The 26,604-nt window shown below is 34.2% G+C and overlaps 2 protein-coding genes across 2 annotated transcripts; both read right to left on the bottom strand.

Moving 5' to 3' along the window:
• Positions 1 to 2,720: 2,720 nt before the first annotated feature.
• Positions 2,721 to 15,490, bottom strand: LOC122611103 (serine/threonine-protein kinase STY46-like). Its single transcript, XM_043784072.1, has 16 exons — positions 15,129 to 15,490; positions 14,219 to 14,333; positions 13,186 to 13,259; positions 12,873 to 12,986; positions 11,914 to 11,983; positions 11,134 to 11,244; positions 10,873 to 10,923; positions 9,517 to 9,656; positions 9,314 to 9,421; positions 8,442 to 8,515; positions 7,690 to 7,865; positions 5,937 to 6,032; positions 5,290 to 5,370; positions 5,121 to 5,171; positions 3,538 to 3,678; positions 2,721 to 3,021 (listed from the first exon to the last, which is right to left on the bottom strand). Exons 1-16 carry the CDS (start codon positions 15,311 to 15,313, stop codon positions 2,992 to 2,994), a joined length of 1,617 nt encoding a protein of 538 aa, XP_043640007.1. The 5' UTR covers positions 15,314 to 15,490; the 3' UTR covers positions 2,721 to 2,991.
• Positions 15,491 to 20,137: 4,647 nt separating this feature from the next.
• LOC122579110 (transcription factor VIP1) lies at positions 20,138 to 24,615 on the bottom strand. Its single transcript, XM_043751216.1, has 4 exons — positions 24,030 to 24,615; positions 23,292 to 23,424; positions 21,353 to 21,437; positions 20,138 to 20,656 (listed from the first exon to the last, which is right to left on the bottom strand). The coding sequence occupies exons 1-4, from the start codon at positions 24,566 to 24,568 to the stop codon at positions 20,433 to 20,435; spliced, it is 981 nt and encodes a 326-aa protein (XP_043607151.1). The 5' UTR covers positions 24,569 to 24,615; the 3' UTR covers positions 20,138 to 20,432.
• Between the last annotated feature and the right edge of the window lie 1,989 nt (positions 24,616 to 26,604).

Here is a 26,604-nt window from a genome sequence, read left to right as displayed (position 1 = left end):
GAATGCAGCTCATTCCTTTTTCGGTTCTAATAATTCTCATTAATTGTCAAATTAAGTACAATCTCACTGAAAATGTACCATCAACATGGACAGAGAACAGCAGATTGTTGAAGGGTAAATTGAAGTCAAAAGATTGAGGAAGAATATATTAGATTATTTATTGGTGTGTTTTTTTGTTTCCTTAATGTCATGTACTCATGTAGGTGTTATATATATTATCTCTTCTGTTTGCGTTGCTTTTTATATATTTGGTTGTCATTCACGTATGTAATAAATAGCATGCCCAAATCCTATATAATTCTCCTATTCCTGAATTGTAAGCCGCCATTAATTAAGGATGAGTAAGTGTGCCAGTGTGTGTTACGATATAGCACATATGATGTTCTTTCCTCACTTTATTTTTTTTTTATTTTGTTACACTAATAATGCATGATCATTCATGATTGGCAAACTAATAAATAAATATCTACAATTAAGCTAATTTAAAAGGGGCTCACCAAAATGGAAGAACGTCATACACGGAATTACGCTTGGAAATTTTTTTTTTTTTTACACTTAATTACAACGTGCTGATGTTTATGCTAGGAACAAACCAAATTTTGAAAATAATCCTGCAAGTCTAATTCATACAAAGTACAAGCACTGAGCTTCCAATTAATTATGGCTCAAAGCCAGAGCCAAGATGAGATCCTTGAGTGGACAAGTGGAGGTCATTGCAAACTTGATCATTGTAATAATTATTTGGTGTAGTTTTGATTCGCATTAAGTGTTGAATGTTGCTTTGTACGTGATCTCTATTCTCTAATTTGGTTCTAGCACATACCCTGTTAGTCTTAATAATTAAAGAAAACTGGTTCCCACAAATTGAGTACTACATATTTCATATTTTCATTTCATGCATCTTCGATTTATATATATCGTGCATCTTTTACCTTTACTTTTACTAAATAGACGTTCATGTCTGGATTAGGATTTAACTTATCAACTCGATGAACTAAATGTCGCGTTAGACAAATATTTGAACCCATCCTAGCTCCACAAAGTAAATCCAGCTATTTGGACATTAACATAACATAAACTTAAACTATATAAAGAAACAAGGTAATGTCAAAAGCAATTTCAATCTTCAAACTCGATTTTCATTTAATTTCAACTCTTATTCCAACATATTCTTCGACCTAAAAGAGTGTATGATATGAGTTAGCCCAGTGGCCAACCGCCCCCTACAAAGTCTAATACCCTATTGGATAAATGGGTCACGGGTTCGAATCTTGGCCTTCACATGTGAGGATTTATTTCGTTGTGTGGTATTTGGTTGAGGGGTCACAGGGATACAGGTTGTGCAGCCTGCTCGTATCGGAACCAATGCGGTTTCGGGGATCGGGGTGTTCCCTCCAAGCTACACCTTTTGGATTGGATGAGTTGAACGATCACACATGACTCAATCAACCCATTTGATAATCGTACAAGTCGAAACTTTTCAAGTTCAACCATAAATATGACGCCCAGGGTTTTACGAGTTCTGAAATGCACGAATAATAGCTAGCAACCTTTCCACAATGACGGATGACCATGATGTTAATATGACAATTTTGCCCTCACGTGTATTGAAGGAGTTAACAAAAGTTACCACCGGTGCCTTTTTGGGCCATCAATGAAGCTATTTGCGTACAAAACGACCGACATGGTAGTTTTTAAAAGTTAAGGGCAATCAACTGAATTCTGGCCAACCACGATTCGTATAAATTACTCATAAAAAATTTTGTTTTATTTTTTTGGTCAAGTGGCTACACTTTCATTAGTTACAAAAATTGGTTAAAATCATATATTTCAAGAACATTTGGGTTGACGAAGACAAAGATTCCTATGAAGGGTTTGAGTTTTAATTATGATTGGATATATATGTAGCGTGTCCTCCCATAGTCCCACAGTCCCATTTCTTATCTTATCGTTGACTTAATTACCCTTAAGATACTCATCTGACTAGAATACACGTGTTTCCCAAAATAGCTTCTTTTTTTTTTAACATCACATGTTATTTAGGCAGTTCTTCCAAAGTTGCTCAGCACAAAGCTGAATCAGAATCATTAATGTAATTGGCAAGTCTGCTTTAAAGTTGATGGTGGTATCATGGAATAATCTAGAGATGCATTACGGGCAGACACTACAATCAATGAATAAAAGTTAGAATGTGACACATGAACAACAATTGCATTAGATGGAAAAGATGGTAACAATGAGTAAGAAGCAACAGATCTTGAATATTGATTTAAGTTGCTCAAAACTTGTTTCTATCCTCTAATTCTTCTATATTAGAGAATTTTCTAAGCGTACACTTCTGGTATTATATGCAAAACCACTGGCTTTATAAGCAGCCTTTGTTACACACTTTACGTGGGAGTTCTGCCAACTACTTATATTCAGTCGAACTTGTGAAAGAACATGCGAGATCCTAGATTATCACCAGTGGAGAGCATACTGATTTTCTACAAGGTATAAAAATTAAAAACTATTGACCACTCGCACAACAGATTCAAAATATTGTCTAGAACCTGTTTATTCCACATAAATAAGGACCAAAACTAGAATTTCCATGAAAGCTACTCAATTGACACTGTGTTTGGACTAATTCTACCACAAAAGAAATGCTAAAAAAGACCGATGAGGTCGAATACAGTAACAAGTAAAATAGCAAACCAAAATTGGGCAACGCAACAACAGGCAAGAGCAACTGAGCAAGACATTAAAAAAGCAAGGACACACAATGCATCTTTGCTCAAAAACACTAAAAAGGTTTGAAGTTTTCTATAACAAGGTAACGCTAGCTATTCATTCTCTCTCATTATATTCTCCCCTGTTTCTTTCCTTCATATTTTTCTAACAAGACACCTCTGTACACTCGTATTTCAGCTGGATCCATGTACTATGTTTACTTACCAAAATTCTAAAGACTAAACTGTAAGATGCTGCAATTTCCTAACCACGAAATCCCTAGCTTCCATTCGGTTTCTCCACTGTCCCCTGTGTATTGAACAATATTAGTAACATAAACCACATGTATACATGCAATTTAGCTGATAAACCCAGTGATAAGCATAGAGATGGCATTTCAACCCATCTACTTGTGATTTTGTGAATGGGTTGATCCGGGTTTCGGTCTAATTTCGATGGGTCAAAAGCAGCCAAAATTGTTTCTTTAAAATAAAATCACTTGCAATAATATAGTTTCTGTAGCGAAATTCTATCCATTTACCTACCTCACCCGACCTAACCCAATATTACCCAATACTAAAGATGCCCAAACCAACCATTGTCCTAATGGCATTTCAAAGCCAGAAGATTACGACAACAAATAGCTGACGTTGCGTCTCCATCACTGTAAAGAGACTTAAAATAAGTGGTGACGCATATGGTGATTAATTTATCGACTCTAAAAAAAATTAAGAAAAAGAAAAGAGAGCCTTCCAAGAAAAACCCTAAACAATTAAATCCCAGTATCAGCATCATATTAATGAATGTTAATGCTCAAAACTGTACCTGAATTTCCTGGAGTAATTTTTCAAGTTCGACTTTGATTTCAGAAAAAGAAGGACGAATGCCAGGATCAGTTTCCCAACATCTTTGCATCAACTCCAACAACTTCGGGTGTGTGTTAGTGGGAAGATCTGGCCGACGCCCCTGATGGAGAAAAAAAACCTTCAGGCCACTTATATTTCAAATTCAATCTGTATGTAAAATATGTTCTCTATCGGTAGTAGTCTTCCTTCGACTTCATATTTCAAGCTTGTATTTGGCATAATTAAAACTAATCAATTATTCTTCTACAGTTCTGACAATGCTTATATGTGTACTTCAGTATGATTTTAGCTTTTCCCTTGGATACTATATAGCATACACATCTAATCTACTTTAACTCTAGGTTGTATATCTGATGTTCAAAAGTCGAGAATTAAAATTAATAGACAACATAAGAGGTATTAAAAAGTGTTGGAAGGATTAGGTTAATTGTTCTTATTAATATATTTTACCTACTTATCTTGTTTTAGTTGCAGATGCTAAAGTTTATATTCCTAAAGGATCTATTTTGCCACTTGCTGTAAGTGTTGGAGGACTAAAGCTGGATAAACAAAAGAAGAGGGATGGCTGCTGGATAAAAGGAAAGAAGATTACATGGCTGCTGCTCCTATATAATGTCACCAATCCCATCACCTAGGGTTCTCAACATTCTGTCATTCTCTTTTAGCCGTTTTCTTGTTTACCGTTAGAATGTAGCGAGAGATGAGAGTTTGTTCAATTTCGTTTTCTGTAATTCTATTTATGTTAAAACTATTTTAAGTTTAATGTTTTAGGTTAAATAAGTGTTAAAAAACCTTTATTTTCTTGCCAATATAATGAGTATTTACATATATTTCTCTCTTATTATTAAACAATCTTGTGTTATGATTGAGTTTTATATAAAGTTTAAGTAATTTCTTCAAAAAGGGGGTGAACTGCACGGAAATTGTTCATAAATCTAAAACAAACAGTAAGGGATCCACACTTCAAGAAAAATTTTATAAGTATGAACCCTCACATGTTAAAGAGTAAAAGAATGGAATCCGGAATATATACTTTGAAAGTATGGATCATAAACTGAAAATGGACTTGTATGCAACAAGCAGAAGTCATGATTAAAGCTGGGTCTTTGAAAGTATATCATATCCAGACTATTTTAAAAAGGTAGTGCACTAGTGCATGTGACCTAAAACAAAACTACACTTTTCCTTGACTAAGTGTCAAGCGGCTGTTAGTGCATGCAAGATAATTGCTATCATGTTTCCTTCTACACTCAGCCTAGGAATATCATATCATGTTTTAAAAGGCATGATTAGCTAGCTCTATTTAAACATATATTAACTTCAATTTGACATCACAGTTTCACTTACAGACCTGGATCATACCAGTGCTGTTAAGAGATATAACTTAATGATTATGCTATCATAGTCAATGACATTATGTAGTATAATAGAACTCACTATAGTGCCTATCTCATTAACGTTTTCATCTCTAAGATTTAACGCCATCAAAAATATTCCGATTTTGTAAACTACAACAAAAACTAAATATAGAGAAGTATGAACCTGTCTTACTCCCAAGGCTGCTTGCAATGGAGTCATGTTGTCATAAGGAATCTACAGAAGAAGCAAACATTAGCTCATCTACAGCTCACTACGGTATAAAGTAGGAACTGGACCCTACTTTCAGTTACTTCTGAATGACACTTCAATCCACAAATATGAAATAACAAACCTTGGCTGTCACAAGCTCCCACAGAACAATCGCGAAACTGAAAACATCAGCTTTCTGATCATACGGTTGATGATTTATAACCTATGAACAAGAATAGAGAAAAGGAGTCACAAACGAATCTTACTTGATAGAAGCCATTCATCATGGTTAAACTAAATATTGGCAAAAAGATTAGGTCAGATAACGGTTTAAAGATGGGTAACTTTAGTAAGTAGCCAGGTTGATTTTAAACCAGAGTTGGTTTGATCCAGAAACTTTTGCCTAAAGTTCTGTTTACTTTTAAAATGATTATGGTTAAAATACACTCAGGTACTTTCAACCCATTTGACCCGTTAGAGATCAAATATAACGTGAATCAACCCATTCATGAGTAAACGAGAGTAAATGGACAAACTCTAGTAAAACTTGATATATGCACGATTTGAAGTAGCGATGCTAAGATATGATCATTTTAGGGCTCCATGATTTATCCAAGATTCCAAGAACAACCCAAAAAGAGGACTAATTAATTTTACTAATTACATCTTCCTGAAAGATAAAAATTTCTCTAACCCATGGTACTACAAGGCCCATAACAAGCAGATCAGCCCATCGATAGAATATCCAGCAATAATTTCATCCCAGATGGCAAGAGACTGAATACAAACCTCAGGAGCCATCCATCTGTATGTTCCAGTTTCTGCTGTCATTACTCCCTCTTGATTCTGGAAACGAGCAACCCCAAAATCAGCGACCTTTACAACCTAAAGAGATGAGTAATAAAATGAAATTAGAAGCTTGTAAAAGACGAATTTAAGATCCAAGTCAACTAAGCATAAAAAAAGAGTTCTTATATCACATATACACACAAAGAGAAATGCAAATCAGAATTTCTAGAGTTGATTGTAGATTTCCTATGAATCAGAATCATTCAAATATATTCAGTTACTTCCAACGTTTCTATTATCTGTGTTACATACATGCAAACATCTATACTTCTATACTTCTATACTATATTATAAAAAAATAGCACTTTATTTTTGGAAATGTTGAAAAATATGTAATATTTTCACTTAGCATCCCTTAAAATATTTTTACCTACACTATCCCCTTAACATTAATGATTAAATAACACTATCAATCATTTATCTTTTAAAACATCTCCATTAACCTTTTACATCAATTACTTTTACATCAGTTATCAACACCACTCGACTTCTCATCTACCACCAACAGTCGCCCCGCCACCACATCGTCGCCCCCGCCGCCGCCGCCGCATTGCGCGGGTAACGTGCTAGTATGTGTGTGTGTGTGTGTGTGCGCGCGTGTGTTTCCATATAGGCCGAGGCCACCTTAAGCACTGGAACTGCCACTTTTTTGAATTTTAATTTAAAGCAATAATCTGTTGTCATTTGTAAGGTTGGAACAAAGAGTTAGATGTCAAACGTTCAAAACCACTTTGGTGCGATCATCAGTTGTGAGGGAACAGTGGTTTCTTCTCTACAAGAGAGTTTTGCCCAGTTTGGCCAGCGAACAGTCCATGATTACCAAAAAAGCCAAATCTACCAACACTATGGATGACCCAAATTGACAGAATCCAGGGTAACTCAGGCATGATCGACACGTATTATGCGACTCGATTAGTGTTAGCTGTGTTCGTAATAGTGAATATAATATATATGGGGGATGGGAATAATATAAGGATGTTAGGTACCTAACCTTAAGTGTGGAACACTCACATATTGTTTTTTTAATCCATAAAATTCATGGGGGCCAAAGCATTTATTCATTAATCAAGAAATATTAAAAAAATTGTATGTGAGGGGTTCCACACCTAAGCTTAGGTGTCGGACAGCCTTATATTCACTTTTCCCAATATATATATATATATATATATATAGTGGTGTGATTCTTCTACTATTATTTAATGAGATTTCCTTTCTTGGTCCCAAAATACCACATACATTCGTAACTCAGTTTCAATCATATGCAACATTACAGTCCTTATAGTTACAACTCAGATCAGGATTGTCTAAGTTATTGTAGATATCAATTTGGATATAATTTAGGAGCTTAAGTCATTAATAGTGAGAAACACAAGTTCAAGAATGCAAAAATTTTCAGACATACAGAATGAGAGTTTAGAAACAAAAACTAATATTGAGGGAGCCTTTCTCAGAGATTCCATGGAATTTGAAGAAATCAGGAAATAGAGAGCCAAGAACCACAAAGCATGGGTAAAATGAGAAAGAAAGGCAGGATGGGCCAAGGTGGGAAACCCCACAAAAGTACCGAGACCATAGATACAGACGATCCATGTCTTAAGACCAAGTATATGTGCATAAAGTAAAATCAAGAGTTTAACATATTATTGACGAAGACCTTTAATATAATAACTACCCAAATAAAGAAGTGCCTTACATTGTCATTGTCCATAAGCAAGTTTGCAGTCTTCAAATCCCTGTGGATAATATTGCTCTTATGCAAGTACTCCATTCCTCTACAAACATCTATTGCAAACTGCACCAACTGAGGAAGCGACAAGGTGTGATGGTTCTTATGTAGGTATTCATAAAGGCTGCCTCCAGGCATGTATTCTGCAAGCAGAAAAAAAAAGGCACGCATACTCAAACATGAATGTTGGTCAAGGAGAAAACCTGCATAGTTTTTGATAGATGCATAGGATATGGACCACAATATAGTGCCATAAGAGAAAAATTAGAATGATATATATAACAATTTGCTGTTAAAATTCATGACTAACGACTCATAGACATACAAGAGTCATAAATTATGTGAACCTTCAACTATGAACAGAAAAACAATGTTTGGTGTGCAACGCATTATTCAGCGCAAGGGAAGACGGCTGTTAACAAGGGTGGAAGTCATCAAGAGGTATTGAATCTATAAAGTTAAAAATGTCAAAAGTCATCATGCGGACACTAATGAAAAAGAAGATTAGAAGAGCATATATATCAATCATCAAGAGCAGTGGCATATAGCCATCATAAGCTGAACATAGGAAGCACAAGACCTATTAATATTTATTTCTTTCATCTTTAGTAGTATAATCCGAACCTAAATTCTATAGACCAACCTTGGTGGAGCATTCAACAGGATAACTTAGTAGCAACTACCTAATCGCAAACCAAGAACTTCCAGAAAATCAGAACCTGTAATAATGCACAGATGAGGTTGCTTTGTGCTAGCACCAATAAAACGAACAACATTTCTATGCTGGACCTCCCTGAAATCACAATAAACAATTATTACAGAAAGAAAAAAAAATTAGTCTTGTACAATGCAGTAGTTTACTGTTTATCTTCACAATTATCACACCTGAAGGTGGCATCATGTAATGAAAACACAGAACACAATAATTCAAGCACAAGTAGAACTTCAAAATGACCAAGTACAAAGCTTCAATTATAATAATAAAATTTGTAGCATCTAGTTTTTCATGAGAAAGAATGTCTACCTAGCAAGAAGATAATTAAAATAAAGTCAAATTAGGTTACAGCTAAAACTCCCGATATGCAAACTATCAGCACACCAAGGCTAGAAACCAGGCCTGAAAACAACCATAAGTCCAAGGAAGGTGACCCTCCAAGCTCATCAGATTTGCAAGAGTTAGGAGAAAAACATTCACAAGCAGAATTTTATATATGAATATTTTCATAGTTCAACCTCATGACTTTCTGCGTCAAAGCGATAACCTTAGAAGTTGCTTGCCCATAAATGAAAAATTAAAAAGAGTAAAGGATACAATGACTTATATCATTGCATAATAAGAGATCCCTACACAAGAAATTAGAGTCTGATTGCTTTTTTAATTATGTATGAAAAAAACTACTCTTTATAGGTCTTTTTACAAACCCAAACACTTTCAACAATTAGCAGTAAACTGATCTTTAATCCAATCAAATGAACTGATTCTTCATACATTTGAATTAACCACTTGCTTAATATGGAAGGATGCCATGTGTCCATGTCAGTACTCAATGATGTTCTGTAAAACTATTACAGGATAAAATAAAGAAGTTACCTGAGAATAGCTACTTCATGACGAAACTCGTCCTCCAATGCTTCATTCAGGGTTTCGGATCTAAGAACTTTAACAGCAACTTCCTGACCCACATACACACCCCGGTGCCTTGCGAAGAATAAAAATTAACACAGATCAACCAAAAGATATTAAAAGAGAAAAGCCATCACATATAACACAGCCATGACATAAAATCCACTTACAAATCTCCACAAGATCCTGATGCGACCTTTTCCCCTAACTTCAGTAACCTAATATCTATCTCTGTATCTACAAAATTAACTTGAGCAGTTAATGCTCTCCCTATGCCTGATTTCAAACGTGACGGACCCGACCATGATCCCTGCAAGGTATGTGATAATGTAGTTTCAGGACACACTGATATATAACAGTGTCATACAAATCTACCAAAGAAAAAAAGATGCAAGCATCAAAGGTTCCAATATACAATAAAGACAGAAGCAAACAGGCGGTGGCTGGAGGTGGTTGTAACGGCAGTGGCTGATGATGGTTGTAGACGGCGCTGGTCGGAGATGGTTGCAGACGGCTGTGGCTGGTGGTGGTTGTAGACGGGGGTGGTTGGTGGTCATTGTAGGTGGTGGTGATTGGAGAGGTTTGGGGGTAAAGGGGTAATTATCTATAAAAGGAGGGGTATATTAGGTATTTCAAATCATCTTTTGAGATTTTCAAAAAAGGGGGTCCTGCTTTAAAATGTATTATAGATTACGAGCACAGTACCCGCGCGTTGCGTCGGAATTTTATAACTACTTTTGTGGATGAACACATTGGTTATATAATGTGTCAAAAATATAGATTATGAGATTCCTGAGTCTTAATTTAATTACAATCAAAGATCGGTTTATTTTTGTAGGTTTAATTTTTTTGTAAGGGTAATTTCGATAGTTAGGAATAGGATGTGTAAAATATAAAGTAAATGTGGAGGGTAGTATTGGAATGAAAAAGATGCTTAAACTTAATTTCAATACTCTTTATAAGGGTTTATAGATAAATAGGTGGCCCTAGATATGGTTTACACACTCATAGACCAAATAATAATTAAAAAACAAAAACAAAATGATATGATCCCACATCGGCCAAGTATGTGATTGGTTGGTGATTTATAAGCCTAGGTGTCCCCTCCTCCTTTGAGCTAGCTTTTGGGAGTGAGTTCTACACCTAGCTTGTGGCATGATACGAGCCCATTATGGGATGGGTTCGTATCAATTGGTATCAAAGCCAGCCCTACCTTTCGAGGTTCCAACGCTCGGAGTGGTGGCTTGGACCCAAGGAGAAGGATGTCAACCGTGACCAACATAGCCGTGACCAACGAGGACGTTGGCTCTTCAAAGGGTGGGGTATTGATATGATTGGTTGGTGGTTTATAAGCCTAGGTGTCCCCTCCTTTGAGCTAGCTTTTGGGAGTGAGTTCTACACCTAGCTTGTGGCATGATACGAGCCTATTATGGGATGGGTTCGTATCACAAAACCTTCGCAACCAGATACCAAAACCCATATGATTGGAATGATAGTAAACATAAGTAGTATTAGATATGAGGTACCTCGCTCCTAGCAATTGCACTCTCCATTGCCGCATGTAAAGCCTGTGTTTCCTGACCAAAACATAGCAACATTCAAACGTAACCACGAATGTGTATCATTAAGACATGTCTAATATACATAGTCAGCAGACGAATAGAAGCGTGTATTTTCTATATACCCATGTATTTGGGTTCCTCGTGCTAATGGAAAAATACAACTGATCATATAAAAGAACATAGATCATAATAGGTATTGTAACAACACAAAAGAACCAGATGTACCTGAAGAGGCCATCCATCAACCACAAACACATCTAAAGAGTAGCCATCAGTTGTTGAAAATACATGTGCTTCACGTATGTTGAGTCCTATGTCAGAAAGTAATGCTGAGAGCTGGGGCAAAAGATGATGTGTTAAAACTTTGACTAGAGAAATAACTTGAAAAGGATCAGAGATACTCAGTGGCGTGTCTACATCTCAAGACCATCAAAAATGTTTGGGTGTCATGCCCATATTTTACTATTTTAGAACATCAGATAACACAACATCAGACTACTGAACACTATGATGCAGAAAACATTAGCCAAATGTCATCTAACAACAGGTTACAAGGCAACGTGTAGACGTGTATTCCCTTATTCTCGACTTAAAATCATGTCTAATAATACTATTTATCACTCGAGTAGCTATACGCCTATACACGATCCATCCAATGCAAATAAGAGAAGGTGCAATCAAACAAAAAACACAAATAATATCAACAGTAGAAATGGTCATGGTGTCGTAATAAAATAATATCAACTACAGAGTCAGTTTTAGCATAGAGAACCTGAAGTTACATGTATTTGTCATGGTTTCTTATATAGAAGGGAATCAAAGATCTTAAATTGTGGCTGTTTCTGATAATAAAAATTAGATTATCAATTGGTCGAGCCAGACGGCAAAAACATATTAAAAATCAAGGTAATCAGAAAACATGATCAACAATTACATTGATTTGAGATATCTAAACGCAGTAATAAGAACAGAAATGATGAATGGTGTCCTCCTTCACCAAAATACCTGACTAAGAAGCTTAGGTTTGTCAACAGCTGAAAATATCACTTCATGAATAGGCACATGATCTTCATGCCTGAAAAACAGTCACCACATGTTATCCAACATTCATAACAACGGTCTTCAGAAAGCAAGCAAAAGTGTGAAACAACAGCAGTATGTAGAAATTGAACATGCAAGAGTAGATTACAAACCAGAAACCACATGCTATTCATAAGGTCCTACATAACTAGGTTCATCTAGTGCTTAGACATGTTTTGTTCTAACGGCTAGAATTTGAACTCTTGCAGATCAGAGAGAGCCAACATATAGTGAAATACAGCCAGGTGGCTGCCAAGGATATGGTATCTTGCTACAATTTATGACAAACTATGTCTTCCAATCCAACATACGATGGCAAGGTTTATATAGACTTGGAGAGATGTATAATTAAAGATTATGAAAACATTGCAAGTGTTTGGAAAATCAAAAAAACGTGTCAATAGTAGATTTAATTGATCAAATCCTCGTTTTAAACTAACTTTATAATATCACCCATTAACATGCAAAGATACAGAAGAGAGAAGACCTCAGTAATTAGCAGATTAACCAAAAGTTGAGATAAGGTGCCATTAGAGGTGCATTGTGTATTTCACTATCAGATAGAATACTAAGTGAAACTAAAGCCCCATTTCAAAAGAAATTGGGCAATTAATATCAGACAAGTAAGCTAGCCTCCCTGAATCCTATATACAGAAGCTAGATACGAACACATATACAAAGTGGAAAAAAACAAATAAAACATCTATTAATAGCCTAGGATGTTATTAAAAAAATTGGTAACTCATGAATCACAATAATAACTAAGAAGGAAATGGTTTCCTGAGAATTATGGAAAAAGAAATCTCATTATATGGTAAACCAGTAATTCTTTTAATGTTATGAAAAAGAAAATGTATACACCAGTCCCCAGATCTTTATAATACCTTCTGAAGGAATCTCCTTCTAGATGCACTTTGTCCTTGTCAAGAGAATTTCTTCTAACCTCCAAGTTTAGGTCCCCAAGTTTAGAACAAGGTTCAAAATCAGTTTCACAAATCCTGTCACGTTAGAAGAACAAGTAGGGTAAGTAACAAATAATAGAAGAGTGCACCTTTGAACAGAAAGAGAACAGGGCAATCGGACACTGTTGTATGTGAGAATATACTGATGTATATCATCACAAAACTGAAAGAAAACCAAGGCTAGAATTGCATCCTAACAATGCATTGAAATAGCTTCTCTTTATTAATTATATACCCTCCGTGTGACAAACTAGGCCCCACAGATGATTCCTGTTGGTCTTCATCACCATCTGCTCGAGTCCAAAAGTTCTGTAATGCTCAAGTACAGGACCAGCCACATGCATAAAAAACATAATATAATTGTTACGATTATGAAACGGCGCACAAAAAGAGACGTCAATCATAATGCACAATATAAAATTAAGAGGAACTGAAATTCAGATTAACTATAATCAAGTATTAAATGGAAGTTGAAAAGCACAGCAGAAATGCAACTCTATCACTAACTTAGCTAGATAGTGTTTCCTTCTGGTCTTTTTCTTCATAACGTCGAATTTAAAGTCATACAAATACAGGATAGAAAACATGGTTCGCATTGCAGTGACCCAGCATAGCCTTCAGTAAAACTCTGCCTAATTTAAAAGAACTGCCTATCCATTCTATTAGCAAATTAAAAGTTAGTGAGAAGTAAGGCCATGGATATCACATCGATCATGCAATGCATTTAAGGGTCAATCATCACTTGCTAAAAACAATTATTGGACACTAGAAAATATATAGGCATGTTAGTTTATAGTTGAATGTGAAAGTTTAAACACAATCTAATTGTGTAATTTTGAATTTGGAGTAGAACATTTACCCAAAAACTTTGGAGTAAAACACGATGGGGTACTCTTATAATAACCGATGATCTTAAAAAAATAATATTTTCAATATCAACTATCAAGATTTTGATTGTCATACAACTGTTTGGAAGATTATTCAGCCCCCGGAAGTTTCTTTAAAGCTTGTCAGCTATGTAAATTGGCTTTTAAAAAGGCTTCTGTCTAGTAAAAGTAGGCTCCAATTTAAACAATGTATATCTAGCAAAATAAAACCAGGACAAACGACACCCAGCAATGCCCATTAACTCGATGAATCATCAACTGCGTCTATAGGAACTAAAATAGCTATACAAATTCAGCGAAGATAAATGAGGCAGATATATAGTTCTAACACTCAGGTTAGCAATAAAATAGTAGCCTGAAAAGTTAAACTAAAACCATTACCTCCAAAAGGCGGACATGAAAAACAGGTCGATTCTCAGGATCCTTGGCCAAGACAAGTAGCTTTTGATGCAGCAATACATCTTCAACTCTGTCCCAGTTGATATCCAAGGCATAACTGTATTACCATGAAGAAATTAGAGAATCACCGATATAAACAATAACTATATTTTAGGTAACATTAGCAACTAACACCGCAGAGTTCACACATACATACAACACCGATGAAATCGCTCTGTTTTCACTTCTGCTACCAAAATCTGTTTGTAAATCAACTTAAATTCAAGTTCAAAATATAAATTCCTTATCAAAAATGAAAGTTAAAAGACGAACAAATAATTAAAAAATATATCTAGCATAGATATAAAGAATCCAATTCCATATGATCAAAAAATATGTGCTGGTTCCTAAACATAAATATTAAATGTATATGCGTATGTGAATGTTTACTAAAAATATACATTTTAATATCCAAACAGCATTATTGCGAGTTCACTGCACCTTCTTTTACATATAGTTTCACAAATCAGTTGCTTAAAAAGGCCACTAAAACAGGAATTATCAGCATATATATATATATAATACAAGTAAGTGGAACAAAAAGGCATTAAATTACAAAACATGCACGCAAGCACTCAATTAAAGTAATATAAATGATTAGTCACACCAAATTCTATTCTATTCCTTATAATTGCAATTTTAAGCTACCTAAACATAAATTCCACTCACATTAATTAAATAAATAACAAATAAATTAAAACTTATAACAATAAACAAAATGCGCCATAGCAAACATATACACAGGCTCAAAATTCGATTAAAAAAAAAAAACTATTAAGTACGTATCTCTCTATATATATAGTTTATTATAACATATGTGTGTGTATATGTATATGTATATGTATATGTATACCTAGAAGGTAATCGATTGAAGTGAGCTTCTAACTGCTCACGGAAATCAGGATAAGCTAAAACGTCGTCGTTTCCGATCGAAAGTAAGCGATTATAAACATCATTAACTACTTCGTTGCCGGAAAAACCACCTGCAAAAGTCCGCGGCGGTGAAGAGCTTTCACCTACTCCTTCAACTAAATCCATCACTTTTTTTTACTTCAATGTAACAAACATACTTACTTACACCAATCTATATCTATATATATATATATATTTATATCTATCTATCTATATATATATACATCAAGTAATAAGTATTATATGTGTGTAAGAAAGAAGCAGAGAAAATTTGTGTGTGAGAGAGAGAGTGTGAAAGGAAAGGAAGTTTTTTGGTTGTGGCGGTGAGGGATCTTTGACGGTTATTTGACGGAATCTAAACACAGAGAGGGGTAATTTGGTAAATATGAAGAAAGTGAAAGGGTAATTTGGTAAAATAATTTATAATTATTAATGTACTATTTTGAATTTTTGATTATTTGTATGTAGTTTTAGACTCTGTGTGTCTATTTAAAGGATAAAAAAGGTTTGGAAATTGGAGTGAGTGTGTGTATGTGTTTGAAGTGTGTGTGAGAGAAGGTGGAAAAAGGTGTGGAATGGATAGGGTTCAGAAGTTTGTTGAGGATGTGAAATGACGAAATAGGTTATGAGAGTGATATAATGGTGGGGTTAATGTAAGGGGTAGTTTGGTAATTGTGGTAAGTGAAAAGAACTTTTGGGGCAATAGGAATTTGTTAATAGCCGAGAAATTATCATATGTTTTATTGGGGCAAAGGTATCGCCAAATCAGTGTCAGCATTTTACATGATGAATGATAGGGTGACACTATAGGAGTGGGAGCGGATGATCATATCTGCAATTGGATAGAAAAGCATTTTTAGAAGTGAAGATAAAAGTTCTCATAAAATTATCACATATGAATTTTGTTACTATTTTTTTTTTCCTTAGTCTTATTCTAATTTTTTTCTTTATATAATCCTCTTACAACGAAAAGAAAACTTGTGACTGGATTGAATAACGAGTTAAAAGGATATATCTTATCCAAATTAAATAACTTGTGTTTGTAAAGCTTGGATTTATATGACTTGTAAGAATATTTGGTTACTTTAGGCTGAAAGGAGTTGAGCGTCCTTGAATACATTTTTTCTCCAAGCCGTACATGGATTGTCAGCTAGACCTCCTCTTCATGCCGACTTTGAATGATATTCCATGGGATCATCTAATATTATACACACCCTACACACATATTAATATATTGTATACACACCAATCACTTGTAAACTATCATATGATGCGACATCTTTTCATGAATTCTCACTCTCCCCTTTTAAGTGGGCTTCCTCCCATGTGATACCCACCTCTACATGAAGTCTCACTTCCCCATATTGAATGAGCTTCCTCCTATATGATATAATGTGACATAACACAAGTCTCTTTTTTATGGAAAAATTCTTTTTTTTTTTTTAATACAAGGCTATAAATTTATCTTAAAAATATTTAAAAAGATATGATAGCTTGAAATTATACATTTAGTTTCTACAATATTTGAAAAGTTTGTATATTATAGTTTACTTAATAAAATAATATCTGTCTTGACATCATTTGTTAACGTTGTGCCAAACTACCATCTTTTGATAAATGTGTATAATAATAAATTAACATGTGGGTAGAAAACCATTAAATAATGGTTATATGTTTTTTTTTTCCACGTAAACAATTGTTAGTTAAACATTTGTTGGTGTATTTAATAATGTTGTACCAAATTAAATTAAAAATAAGGGCAAAGATTAATACAAAACTAAATTCCATTTATATACAATTGCAATGAAGCTAGTTCAATAGATGGATGCATTTTTAGTTTTTTCTATAGGTCTTGGGTTCGACTTTTAGAAGTGACAAATTTGAGTTTTTTTTTTTCTTGAATCACCTGTAAAAGCTTATGGTCAACATCCTATAGTATGTATAGGGCTTCACCATTATACGGTGAGGTGTTCCCTGATGTCGAATATGTTTAAAAAAATTTTTTTTTTTGACATTTTCATGAAATTCGAGCTTTGAATGTTGACTACTTTGATCATTTTGATTGTATTTTCTAAGTTTATCAATATTATCTAGAATAAGAAGTGAAAAAAAAATAAGTATTCATATTAGGCTATTAGCACTTGGGAAATCAGAATTAGGAACACAATTGTGATTATCTATATTATATTAATAAAAAAAACTATCATCCCTTTTTTAACTCTCTACCTTTAAAATAATCAACATACCCGTAATTTTCAACACATTCCTAAATCACACACTAAACCTTCCCAATATATGCCTAAATTATTTTACACTCATATTTATTCAAATTATCTATCTCTATTATTAATTAATTTAAATATTTCTATCTAATATCTCTATAATATTCTTAATAAAGTTATTTACAAAACATACATCCTTAATCATAAAATAACTACACTACCATTTACGTCAATTACTTTTAGATTAATAACCACATCGTTACCACTACCGCCACTAGCACCACCTGTTGCCGCCACCGCCGCCACATTACGCAGGTACCCGTCTCGTATATACTTAAAGGGGTGATCTTTGGGAACAAGTAGTGGTCTATTGCTCCATTGTAAAATGATTTCGTCTTTTAATTATACAAAAAGTATGGTAAATTTAGTTTTCACCCGTATTTATGAAACTCTACCAATTTCATAAAGAATCTGACTTGACTTAATAGTTAACCCATGTGTGTTTATGTAGATCATGCTGTAACCAATTTATTTCGGATAAAGAACCCATATTTTTCCGACCTATCCATCAAAGTCGATTTAATTCGAGTTAGTGATTATAAATTATTTTTTTTTAAATATGTTTACAAAAAAAATTACGTATATATTCTTATAGATATAAGATAAACCAATCATATTGATTTATTTATTCTTTTTTAATTTATTTATTATTATTTTATTTTTTTGTCATCATGACATATCAAATGTGTAGTTTATTTCAACATATTTGTAAATATTTCTCAGTAATAACTTTTGTGTATAAAAGAAATGAGTAAAAAGGAGTCTAACATTGCCTAAATTGCAAAAAGAAACTTTTCATTAGTACTAACTAGACTTATACTCACGCAATATGGTGACGGTGGGGGTAGTGATGGCAGAGGTGGTGGTGGTGACGATGGTGGGGGCGGCAGTGGGGATAGATGGGGGTGACGATGGTAGTGAATGTAAAAGTAATTGATATTAAAGGGGGTATTGTAATTATTTTAAGTGTTGAAAAATTTATACTGTAAATTATTTCATTAAGGGTATTATAAGTATATTAAATGACGATGTTTAAATTAGTGATTAAAGGTTAAGGTTTTTTTGTTTTTCAAAGACAAAAAGTTTAAGGGGGAAAAAAGTACTTTATTTTATTAGACGAGATGGGTACTCGCTCAATGCGGCGGCGGTGGCGGCAACGGGTGGTGATGGTGGCGGTGGTGGTAATGATGTGATTATTAATCTAAAAGTAATTGATGTAAATAGTAATGTATTTATTTTATGGTTAAAAGATGTATCTTTTGCAAATAATTTTATTAAGAGTATCATAAAGATATTAGGTGAAAATATTTAAATTAATGAATAACGGAGGTAGATAGTTTGGATAAAAATAGTTTGAAAATATTTTAGGGATAAATTGGGTAGATTTAGTGTGTGAATTAAAAATGTGTTAAAAATTAAAGGTATTTTACATATTTTAAAGCTAGAGAGTTGAAAAGATGAGAGAGTGATTTGTTTTATAATAAAGTATAGATAATATAGATTTAGTAATTTATTTAACTCATTTCTTTTTTACAAAATGAAGACATTGGAACTTAGCTAGTAAATAGTTTAAACCTATCTACATTTTTATGTTCCGGTTATACAAACGAGCTTTTAAAGTTCTCTCTTTTTAACCATTGCGTTGGTGAAATCTTGTTAACCATCGCCGTTATTTAATGCGACAATGTTAATTCAAATCTATCAACTTTCTTGAACGAGGAAATCATTTGAAAACAATCTAAAAATCTTCCTAAAAGCTTTTTATCCCACGAGATTGAAGATAGCTCCAAGCATAATAGTATGTGAACTTGTGAAGTGAATGATCAAACTAAGAGGTAGTGAACTCAAGTATATAACGGAATAAGAGATACATTATGTTCATGTGATGTTAACTAATGCTGCAATGGATGATAGTTGTTGCACAATTGGACCTTTCAGAAACCGCGTTCATTGGGTACTCCAAAAATCAAAAGATGTTAGAGTCAATAGTTCTATACCAAAGAAAAAAAAGAGAGGCCTGGGCTATCCAAAACTCGACTCAAGGACCATTATCAAGAAGCCTTTTGACTAGTTGAAAATAACCCTTTTTCTCTTACTAATTCTGGAATGTTTTGAAAATCAGACCAGGCTCTGTAATTTCCATTGAGACCATGGGTTACCGGTTTTTGTAAGAAGTCTGGTTTTTAATATTACTTGGTAAAAGTTCATCAAGTTTTGGGGGACCTCGGTCTCAAATTAGAGACCTCTGGGTTAGGCTAAGGCGCCTTGGCATCAATTTGAGTTTGGAAAAAAGGGTATCCTTACATTGGAAGAACCATGAGCAGAAATGAAAGAATGACTGAAAAACAGGGCATACCCAGGCTTGTTTCAAAACAAGAGACCCAAACTATCTTGCATTTTCCAATTTAAAAAATAAATCTACAAAACAACTTTAAAAAATTTGGCCAAATTGGGTCAGTGGACGCCTGAAGTGCTAGACTAATAATCAGATAAGGCACTTTTTCTTTCAGTTGCTAAAACTAATCAGCCTTGCACTAAATAAAATTATGAGGCCTAAACTTCATTGATATTATAGATATAAATATATAATGTAGGGGAAACAGACTGTTCTTATAAATCTCCCTATCAACAACAGCAAGCCAGCCAATTCTGATCTAAGAGATTTAACTTGAAAAAAAGAATATGTTGCTAGTCATTTTAAAAACAAAGTTTGCATTTGACTGTCAGAAGTCAAACCTAAGTATCACCGTCCCAAGTTTCAGAAGAAGCTTTCAGAGCTATATTCTTGTAACAAATATTTAAACATAATGCATCAACACATCCCATTTTTATCTACAAGATATACCTTCCTAGATCCCACATTACAAAATGGGCAAATTCTGCATATAATAATTTCTCTTTTTGACCCAAAATGCGCCTAGATAAAGCCAGGGTGCACCTGCGTTAGCTCTTAAGTGTACTTATTAGTTGAAATCCATGAAGGTAGGTCTGGGTGGACGGTTAGTGGTTAAATCAGGCTGCTGTTGTGGTTGCTGAGTGTTCTGGTTCGCAAAGTGATGAAATGATGGTGGATGGGATGAATATTGAGGCGGCAATGGTCGGTTGTAGTTCATTCCGTTAAGTGGTGGCATTTGACCAGTCTCGATTTTGAGCCGCTGCACTTCTGATCTCAGGGTTTCATTCAAAGCTGTGTCACAAGTGGACAATTCACGTTAATCTCTAACATGTAAACGAAAAATAGGCTCAAAAAAAGAGTCACATTGTTAGGAAGTGATGTATTTTCAACGAAGAAAACCTAATAAGTCCGTTTACTAAATTACGAGAATGTGAATGAAAGAATATAATACATTGTAATCGTATTTTATACACAACTATTTACTTAAAAAAATTAATTCTGGGGACAAAAATATTTTGGCTAACCTAACCCGGGCAACAAAAGAATGGATTACCAATTACAAATCCCGTCGGATCTGCCCATGTTGCCATCGTTATGAAATAGCAAATCAGCAATCACCAAGACTACTAGTTCTCTTACACTGAAAAATTACTACACCCCCATCCCACGAAAAAAAAACTACAAAATTTAAAAAGGCAATCAAACTTTCTTGTTATGAAGAACTATGCAAATTCTCAAGAAAGTGATAAAAGTCCATATCGATTTTAAAATCAAACTCTAGCCCATATGGCCACGAAAGTGCCAACTGTACTCCCTCACATGAATAATACAACCTGTTTTCTTTCTTTTCCATAGTTTCAATTTGAATTTGTGTGCTCTTGCATACAAGTAGTCATACAAAAAAAAGACAAGAATGATTCCGGTGACCATAAATTATCTAATTTTCGCATCCAAAAGAGCTACAATGATCATAATTTTATAACTTACCATCTCTGAGTTTTGCTTGTTGTTCCATTGCTTGTAACCGCAGCTTGAGCTCCTTATTTTCAGAAGTAAGACCAGTTGTATCCCGCTACATTACAATTGGCAATAGTTGAATTAGAAGTTCCTCGTACCATTAATTTTTTTTATTCCTTCTCAAAATAAATGGATAATTTCATTATTCTTTTAATTTGTTTATTCTTATTATTTATGGACTAAAACATACCTATATTAGAAGACCAAAATTTATAGTCATTTCTCTACTTACCACTAAATCCATTTTATTATGAGCTGGCTGATTTGGTTATGTTTTATACTTTTATCTCTAGTGGGTCAAACGAATTAGACCAATATATTAAACTAACAATAAAACGGGGCAAATTGTGCAAATAGGTTCAATGGGTTGACACGGTCGCCCAAAGCGTTTTCTTAAGCATACAACCTCCTAAAACACCATACTCGAAAAATTATATTATTATAATGAAATCAAACATCAGAGATTATTATTATTTCCAATAATTTTTTTTAACTTAAAAATAAAGAGATGGTGTTTGAGAATAAACAATAAAGAGATGGTGTTTGAGAATAAACATCATAACTCATTTTAATCTGTCCAAAAATTGACATCTTTCAACCAAGGCTTATTATAATCCTTTAACTGAACCCTCCCATCTTGCCACCACTGCCATTAATACTCCATCTACTTTATAGTTTAGGACATCGGTTTTTCTTTTTGTATTCTCTTCTCAAGATGATTTTTTTTTTAAATTTAAAAATAAAGAGATGGTGTTTTAGAATAAACAGCATAACTCATTTTAATCTGTCCAAAAATTGACATCTTTCAACCAGGGCTTATTATAATCCTTTAACGGAACCTTCCCATCTTGCCACCAATGCCATTAATACTCCATCTACTTTATAGTTTAGAACATCAGTTTTTCTTTTTGTATTGCCTTCTCAAGATGATTTTCTTTACATAACTTCAACAGAAGGTCCCGTGGGTTAGTTAATTTCACTTTGATTTATTAATTTAACCAATGACATAAGTCAAGCATCTAAGGACACTCGTCTAGAAAGTTTTAGCCTCTGCGTGATCGAAATCTATTGAAATTTAGACCTTTGTTCTCACAAAAACAAGGTATAAGAATTTCAGAACTCAATACTCCCATTAACCTAATACAAAATCAGATACATAGACAAGAAGAAGGAAGTTCAGATGGAATCATTTAAGTAATGCAACTGTGTAGGATTTCCATGTCCGGTCATAAATAACATATGCGCATATATGTGTTACTAATATTTTGGTCCAAGACTTTATGTCAATCAATTATTCTCCGTTTTACTTTTACACTGGGACAAGAGCAAGCTATTACCACGTTAAAACAGAATATTTCGATTTGCTCCTAAGTACATACAAATCCAAATCCAGCTCTGAATCATGGACGTAATTTTCACGATTTTAAAAGTAGCAACTTACAAACAACAAGAACCAGAACGAAAAATTTTAGATTTTTAATGTTTGTGGGTTTCCACACTCAAATTTAATTTCCAGAGCTTGAAAAAACTATAATCAAACAGAAGTGAAAGGAATTTTTATTTATAAATGAATTAACTATAAAACATAATAAAACGTCATCAATCTTACTCTTTTAGTCGATAATTTAATTTGTGTATATAATACTTTTTCAAACCCAATAACCGAACCACTTCCCATTTCAGAATGTCCCAAAGCCCATTAGATTTTTGCAAAGTATAGACACCTGTTTTATCTTTGTACTCTCAAAATCATTACACACATTTACTATCTCCAATTGTGACCCTTCTCTTGCCTTTGTAAAGGACACCTTAGACATTAATCAATCGAATTTACTTACCCATGTACCAAGTCAAACATATTCATTAACTTTTTAACAAGAGAGAAGAACTAATTTAATGTGCAACATACCTGGAGCATTGTCACTTGGGTCGACAGAGTGGTTGCCTCATTTTGAAGAGTCTGAACTTTCCTCTCCAACTCACCGGTGTACCTTATTTTCCTCTCCTTAGAACGTGCAGCCGACTGTCTATTTGCAAGAATCCTAGAAATAACCATAAAGAACTATGAAGAGCTTGATACTAACATGATTATAGGCGGACACAAGTTCTCTAAACAAAATATACACAAATAACAATAATCAGTTTTTATCTTAGAATCCCAATCACAAACACCCTAGTCACTAGTGAATTTTTCTATCTATCATCAAATCTAATTTTGAGCCTCTACATATTTCAATCAAAACATACTAAAATTACGTTTTCACAATAATCCGATAATCAGTCTCAAAACACACATCCAAACACCTTCCTAACCATAAAACTACCTACAACTCAGCAGATAAAATCACATAAGTTCATAAACACATATAAAAAACTGTAAAAAATCAACAGTACCCTATACCTTCTTCCATCGGGGAGGTGGAACATAGAGAGCCTTACCCCTACCCAAAGGTAAAGATTGTTTCATAAATATTACTTTTCTACTAAACATTTTTTTCGTGATTATTTGCGTTTTACAAACACAATAATTATATGATCTTTCCTAAAAGCAATCTAAAACAACCTCTACAAAAACCAACAAAAATTCCAAAAAATAAGAAAAAAAACAACTTGGAAAAAATAAATAAAAAATAGAAAAAGAAAAAACCTTTTAGCTCTTTTGGGATCAAGCAAAGCAAGTTCAGCCAACTTATCAGGACCAACAGCTTTCTTACTATAACTATTACTATTACTATCCAAAGCCATCATCATCTCATCAAACGACGTCGTTCCATCCATAGAATTACTATATCTATGTCTATATCCACTTTTTTCACCATCAAAAAAATCACCATCAACAGACAAACTTCTAACATGACCCACCACTACCCCTTTATTCACTTCTGAACTCTCTCCTGATGAATCGCCGGTGGTGGTGGGCATAGGTGGCCCGCCGCCGTCAGATGATAAAGAAGGTAATTCGATATTAGCGAAATTGAAATCTGCAACAACATCGTCTAACAGAATGTCAACTGGGTCTTCTGGGAATCGGAAAAAAGTCTCGGATTGGGCTCGCCGGTGGTGCGGTGTGCGAACTGGGGTGGTGGGTATTTGTGAGATTATGTCTGTTGGGGGGGTGGTGGCGGCGGTGGTGTAGTAGGTGGTGGTGGGTTGTGGTTTTCCGGGGAAGGTTTTTCGGGTTTCCATTTTTGGAGGAAAGGGAGGTGAGGTGAAGTGCAAGTTTTGAGAAAACTTTTTTGTTTTGGAGGAAAAAGGGGGCGCGTGTTTTTCGATGTTGGTGTGTGGGCGCTTTTGTCATTTCACTATTTTGATCATAATTTCAACATGGATTTTTACTCCAAAATCTTCTACGATTTTTAGGTGGTTAGGAAAATCTTTACACAAGAAATTCCATTTGAATAGTTAATGAAATGATCTCTTTTAAACCCACTTATAATAATTCTTGAATAATGATATTTGATTTTAATCAAAAAAAAATTAAGATACTGATCTATTAAGTTTTTCAAACTTAAAGGAATCCTAATTCTATTTACTTAGAATAAAGGTAATGATCATTGACGACAACCGTGTCGATCATCTCGTCATCATCTATTATTGGTACAACGTCACTAGGGTATTTTGGGGCGAACGAGAATAGGAGAGGAGTCGTTTTATTTTATATTTTATACTTTTTATTTTCAATAATAAGATAGACAAAATTGAATTTAACACCTAGCTTCTACTTCAAATCCCTATAAAAGTATAAACACACATCTAAAACCACATTCATTTTTGTCAAACCATTTTACAACCAACACTTGATATTCACATAAATCTTCAATAATTAATTTTTAGGGATAAGTGCACAAAAATATATGTAACTAAGATCGAAAAGTTACAATATGCATGAAATATCAGGATCTCTATTGTATGCATGAACTTAGATTATGTGGTATGAGGCATTCTATGGGTAGGGGGTCTTTGACCACATGACTCCATGTCATCATACTAGGCATTCTCAAAAATAGGGGTGTGGGGCATCTTGGATTAGTGGGGTCTTTGGCCATGTGGCATCAAGTAGTAGTAATAATAATAATAATAATAATAATTATTATTATTATTATTTTCACCTATTATTATTTTATAAACTACATATTAAACACATAAAAAAGTACATAAATATAAAATACTAATTAAGTTCCATTACTTAAATATAAAAGACTAAGCATCATCATCGCTAACGTATTCATTAAGGTCGGGCACGGGTTCATCTTGTTACGAACGGGTCGTCCATACGTGATCCGCTAAATCTGTCACGAGCATGTTGTGGGTTTCTCTATTTTTGATCGCATGCGAGTTCTCGATCCGTTGCTCCATGGGAGTTTCTTGTGTCCAGTACTCCGGGTCCAAAGAAGGGTCTTCTGGGTCGTAGTCATGATAAAAAGCTTTGTCCTTATCCTGCAAAATCATGTTATGCAGAATGATACAAATATAGATCTTGGATTGCATCCGTTCTTTGTCCCAATACCGTGCAAGATTACTAACAACCTTCCACCTCTTCTTCATAACACCAAACGCTATTTCAATGTCCTTTCTTGTCGATTCATGTTTCTTCTTAAATAACTTCTTTTTTTTGTCAATCGGGTTGGTTAAAGTCTTAACGAAAATTGCATACTTTGGGTAGATGTCATCGCCCAAATAGTATCCGGTCTTGTAGAAGTTGTCATTTACATAAAAAGAGGCTACAAAATATAAATAAAGGAACCAATTATAGAAAGTGTAAAAACATAGTGTAAAACACAAATAAAGGAACGAATTTAATCAATATAAAACAAACCTGTAGGAGCCAAACCAGATATAAGCTCCTCAAGAACGGGCGAGGCTTCAAAAACATTAATGTCGTTGTTGGACCCCTGTATTCCAAAGTATGCATTCCAAATACACAAATTATAAGACGCAACTGCCTGAAGCATCAACGACGGTTTCCCAATATCACCTCGAGTATGAGTGCCACGCCATGCGTTAAGATACATATCCCATGTCCAATGCATGCAATCAATGCTACCAATCATGCCCGGGAAACCATGGCATTGTTCATGGACATCGTACATCCGTTGGAGATCACTCCATGTCAGTCTACGTAAGTAAGTACTACCGTATAGTTCCCTTATGTCTATTTATATACAATTATAACTACATTATAAACTATATATAAACTAAAACTATCTTAAAACCAGTGGCGG

This window comes from Erigeron canadensis, chromosome 8 (assembly GCF_010389155.1).
Source record: "Erigeron canadensis isolate Cc75 chromosome 8, C_canadensis_v1, whole genome shotgun sequence".
In the NCBI taxonomy this organism is placed as follows: Eukaryota; Viridiplantae; Streptophyta; class Magnoliopsida; order Asterales; family Asteraceae; genus Erigeron; species Erigeron canadensis.
Note: the sequence above shows the minus strand (reverse complement) of the source record. Positions and strands in the feature narration are given on the sequence as shown.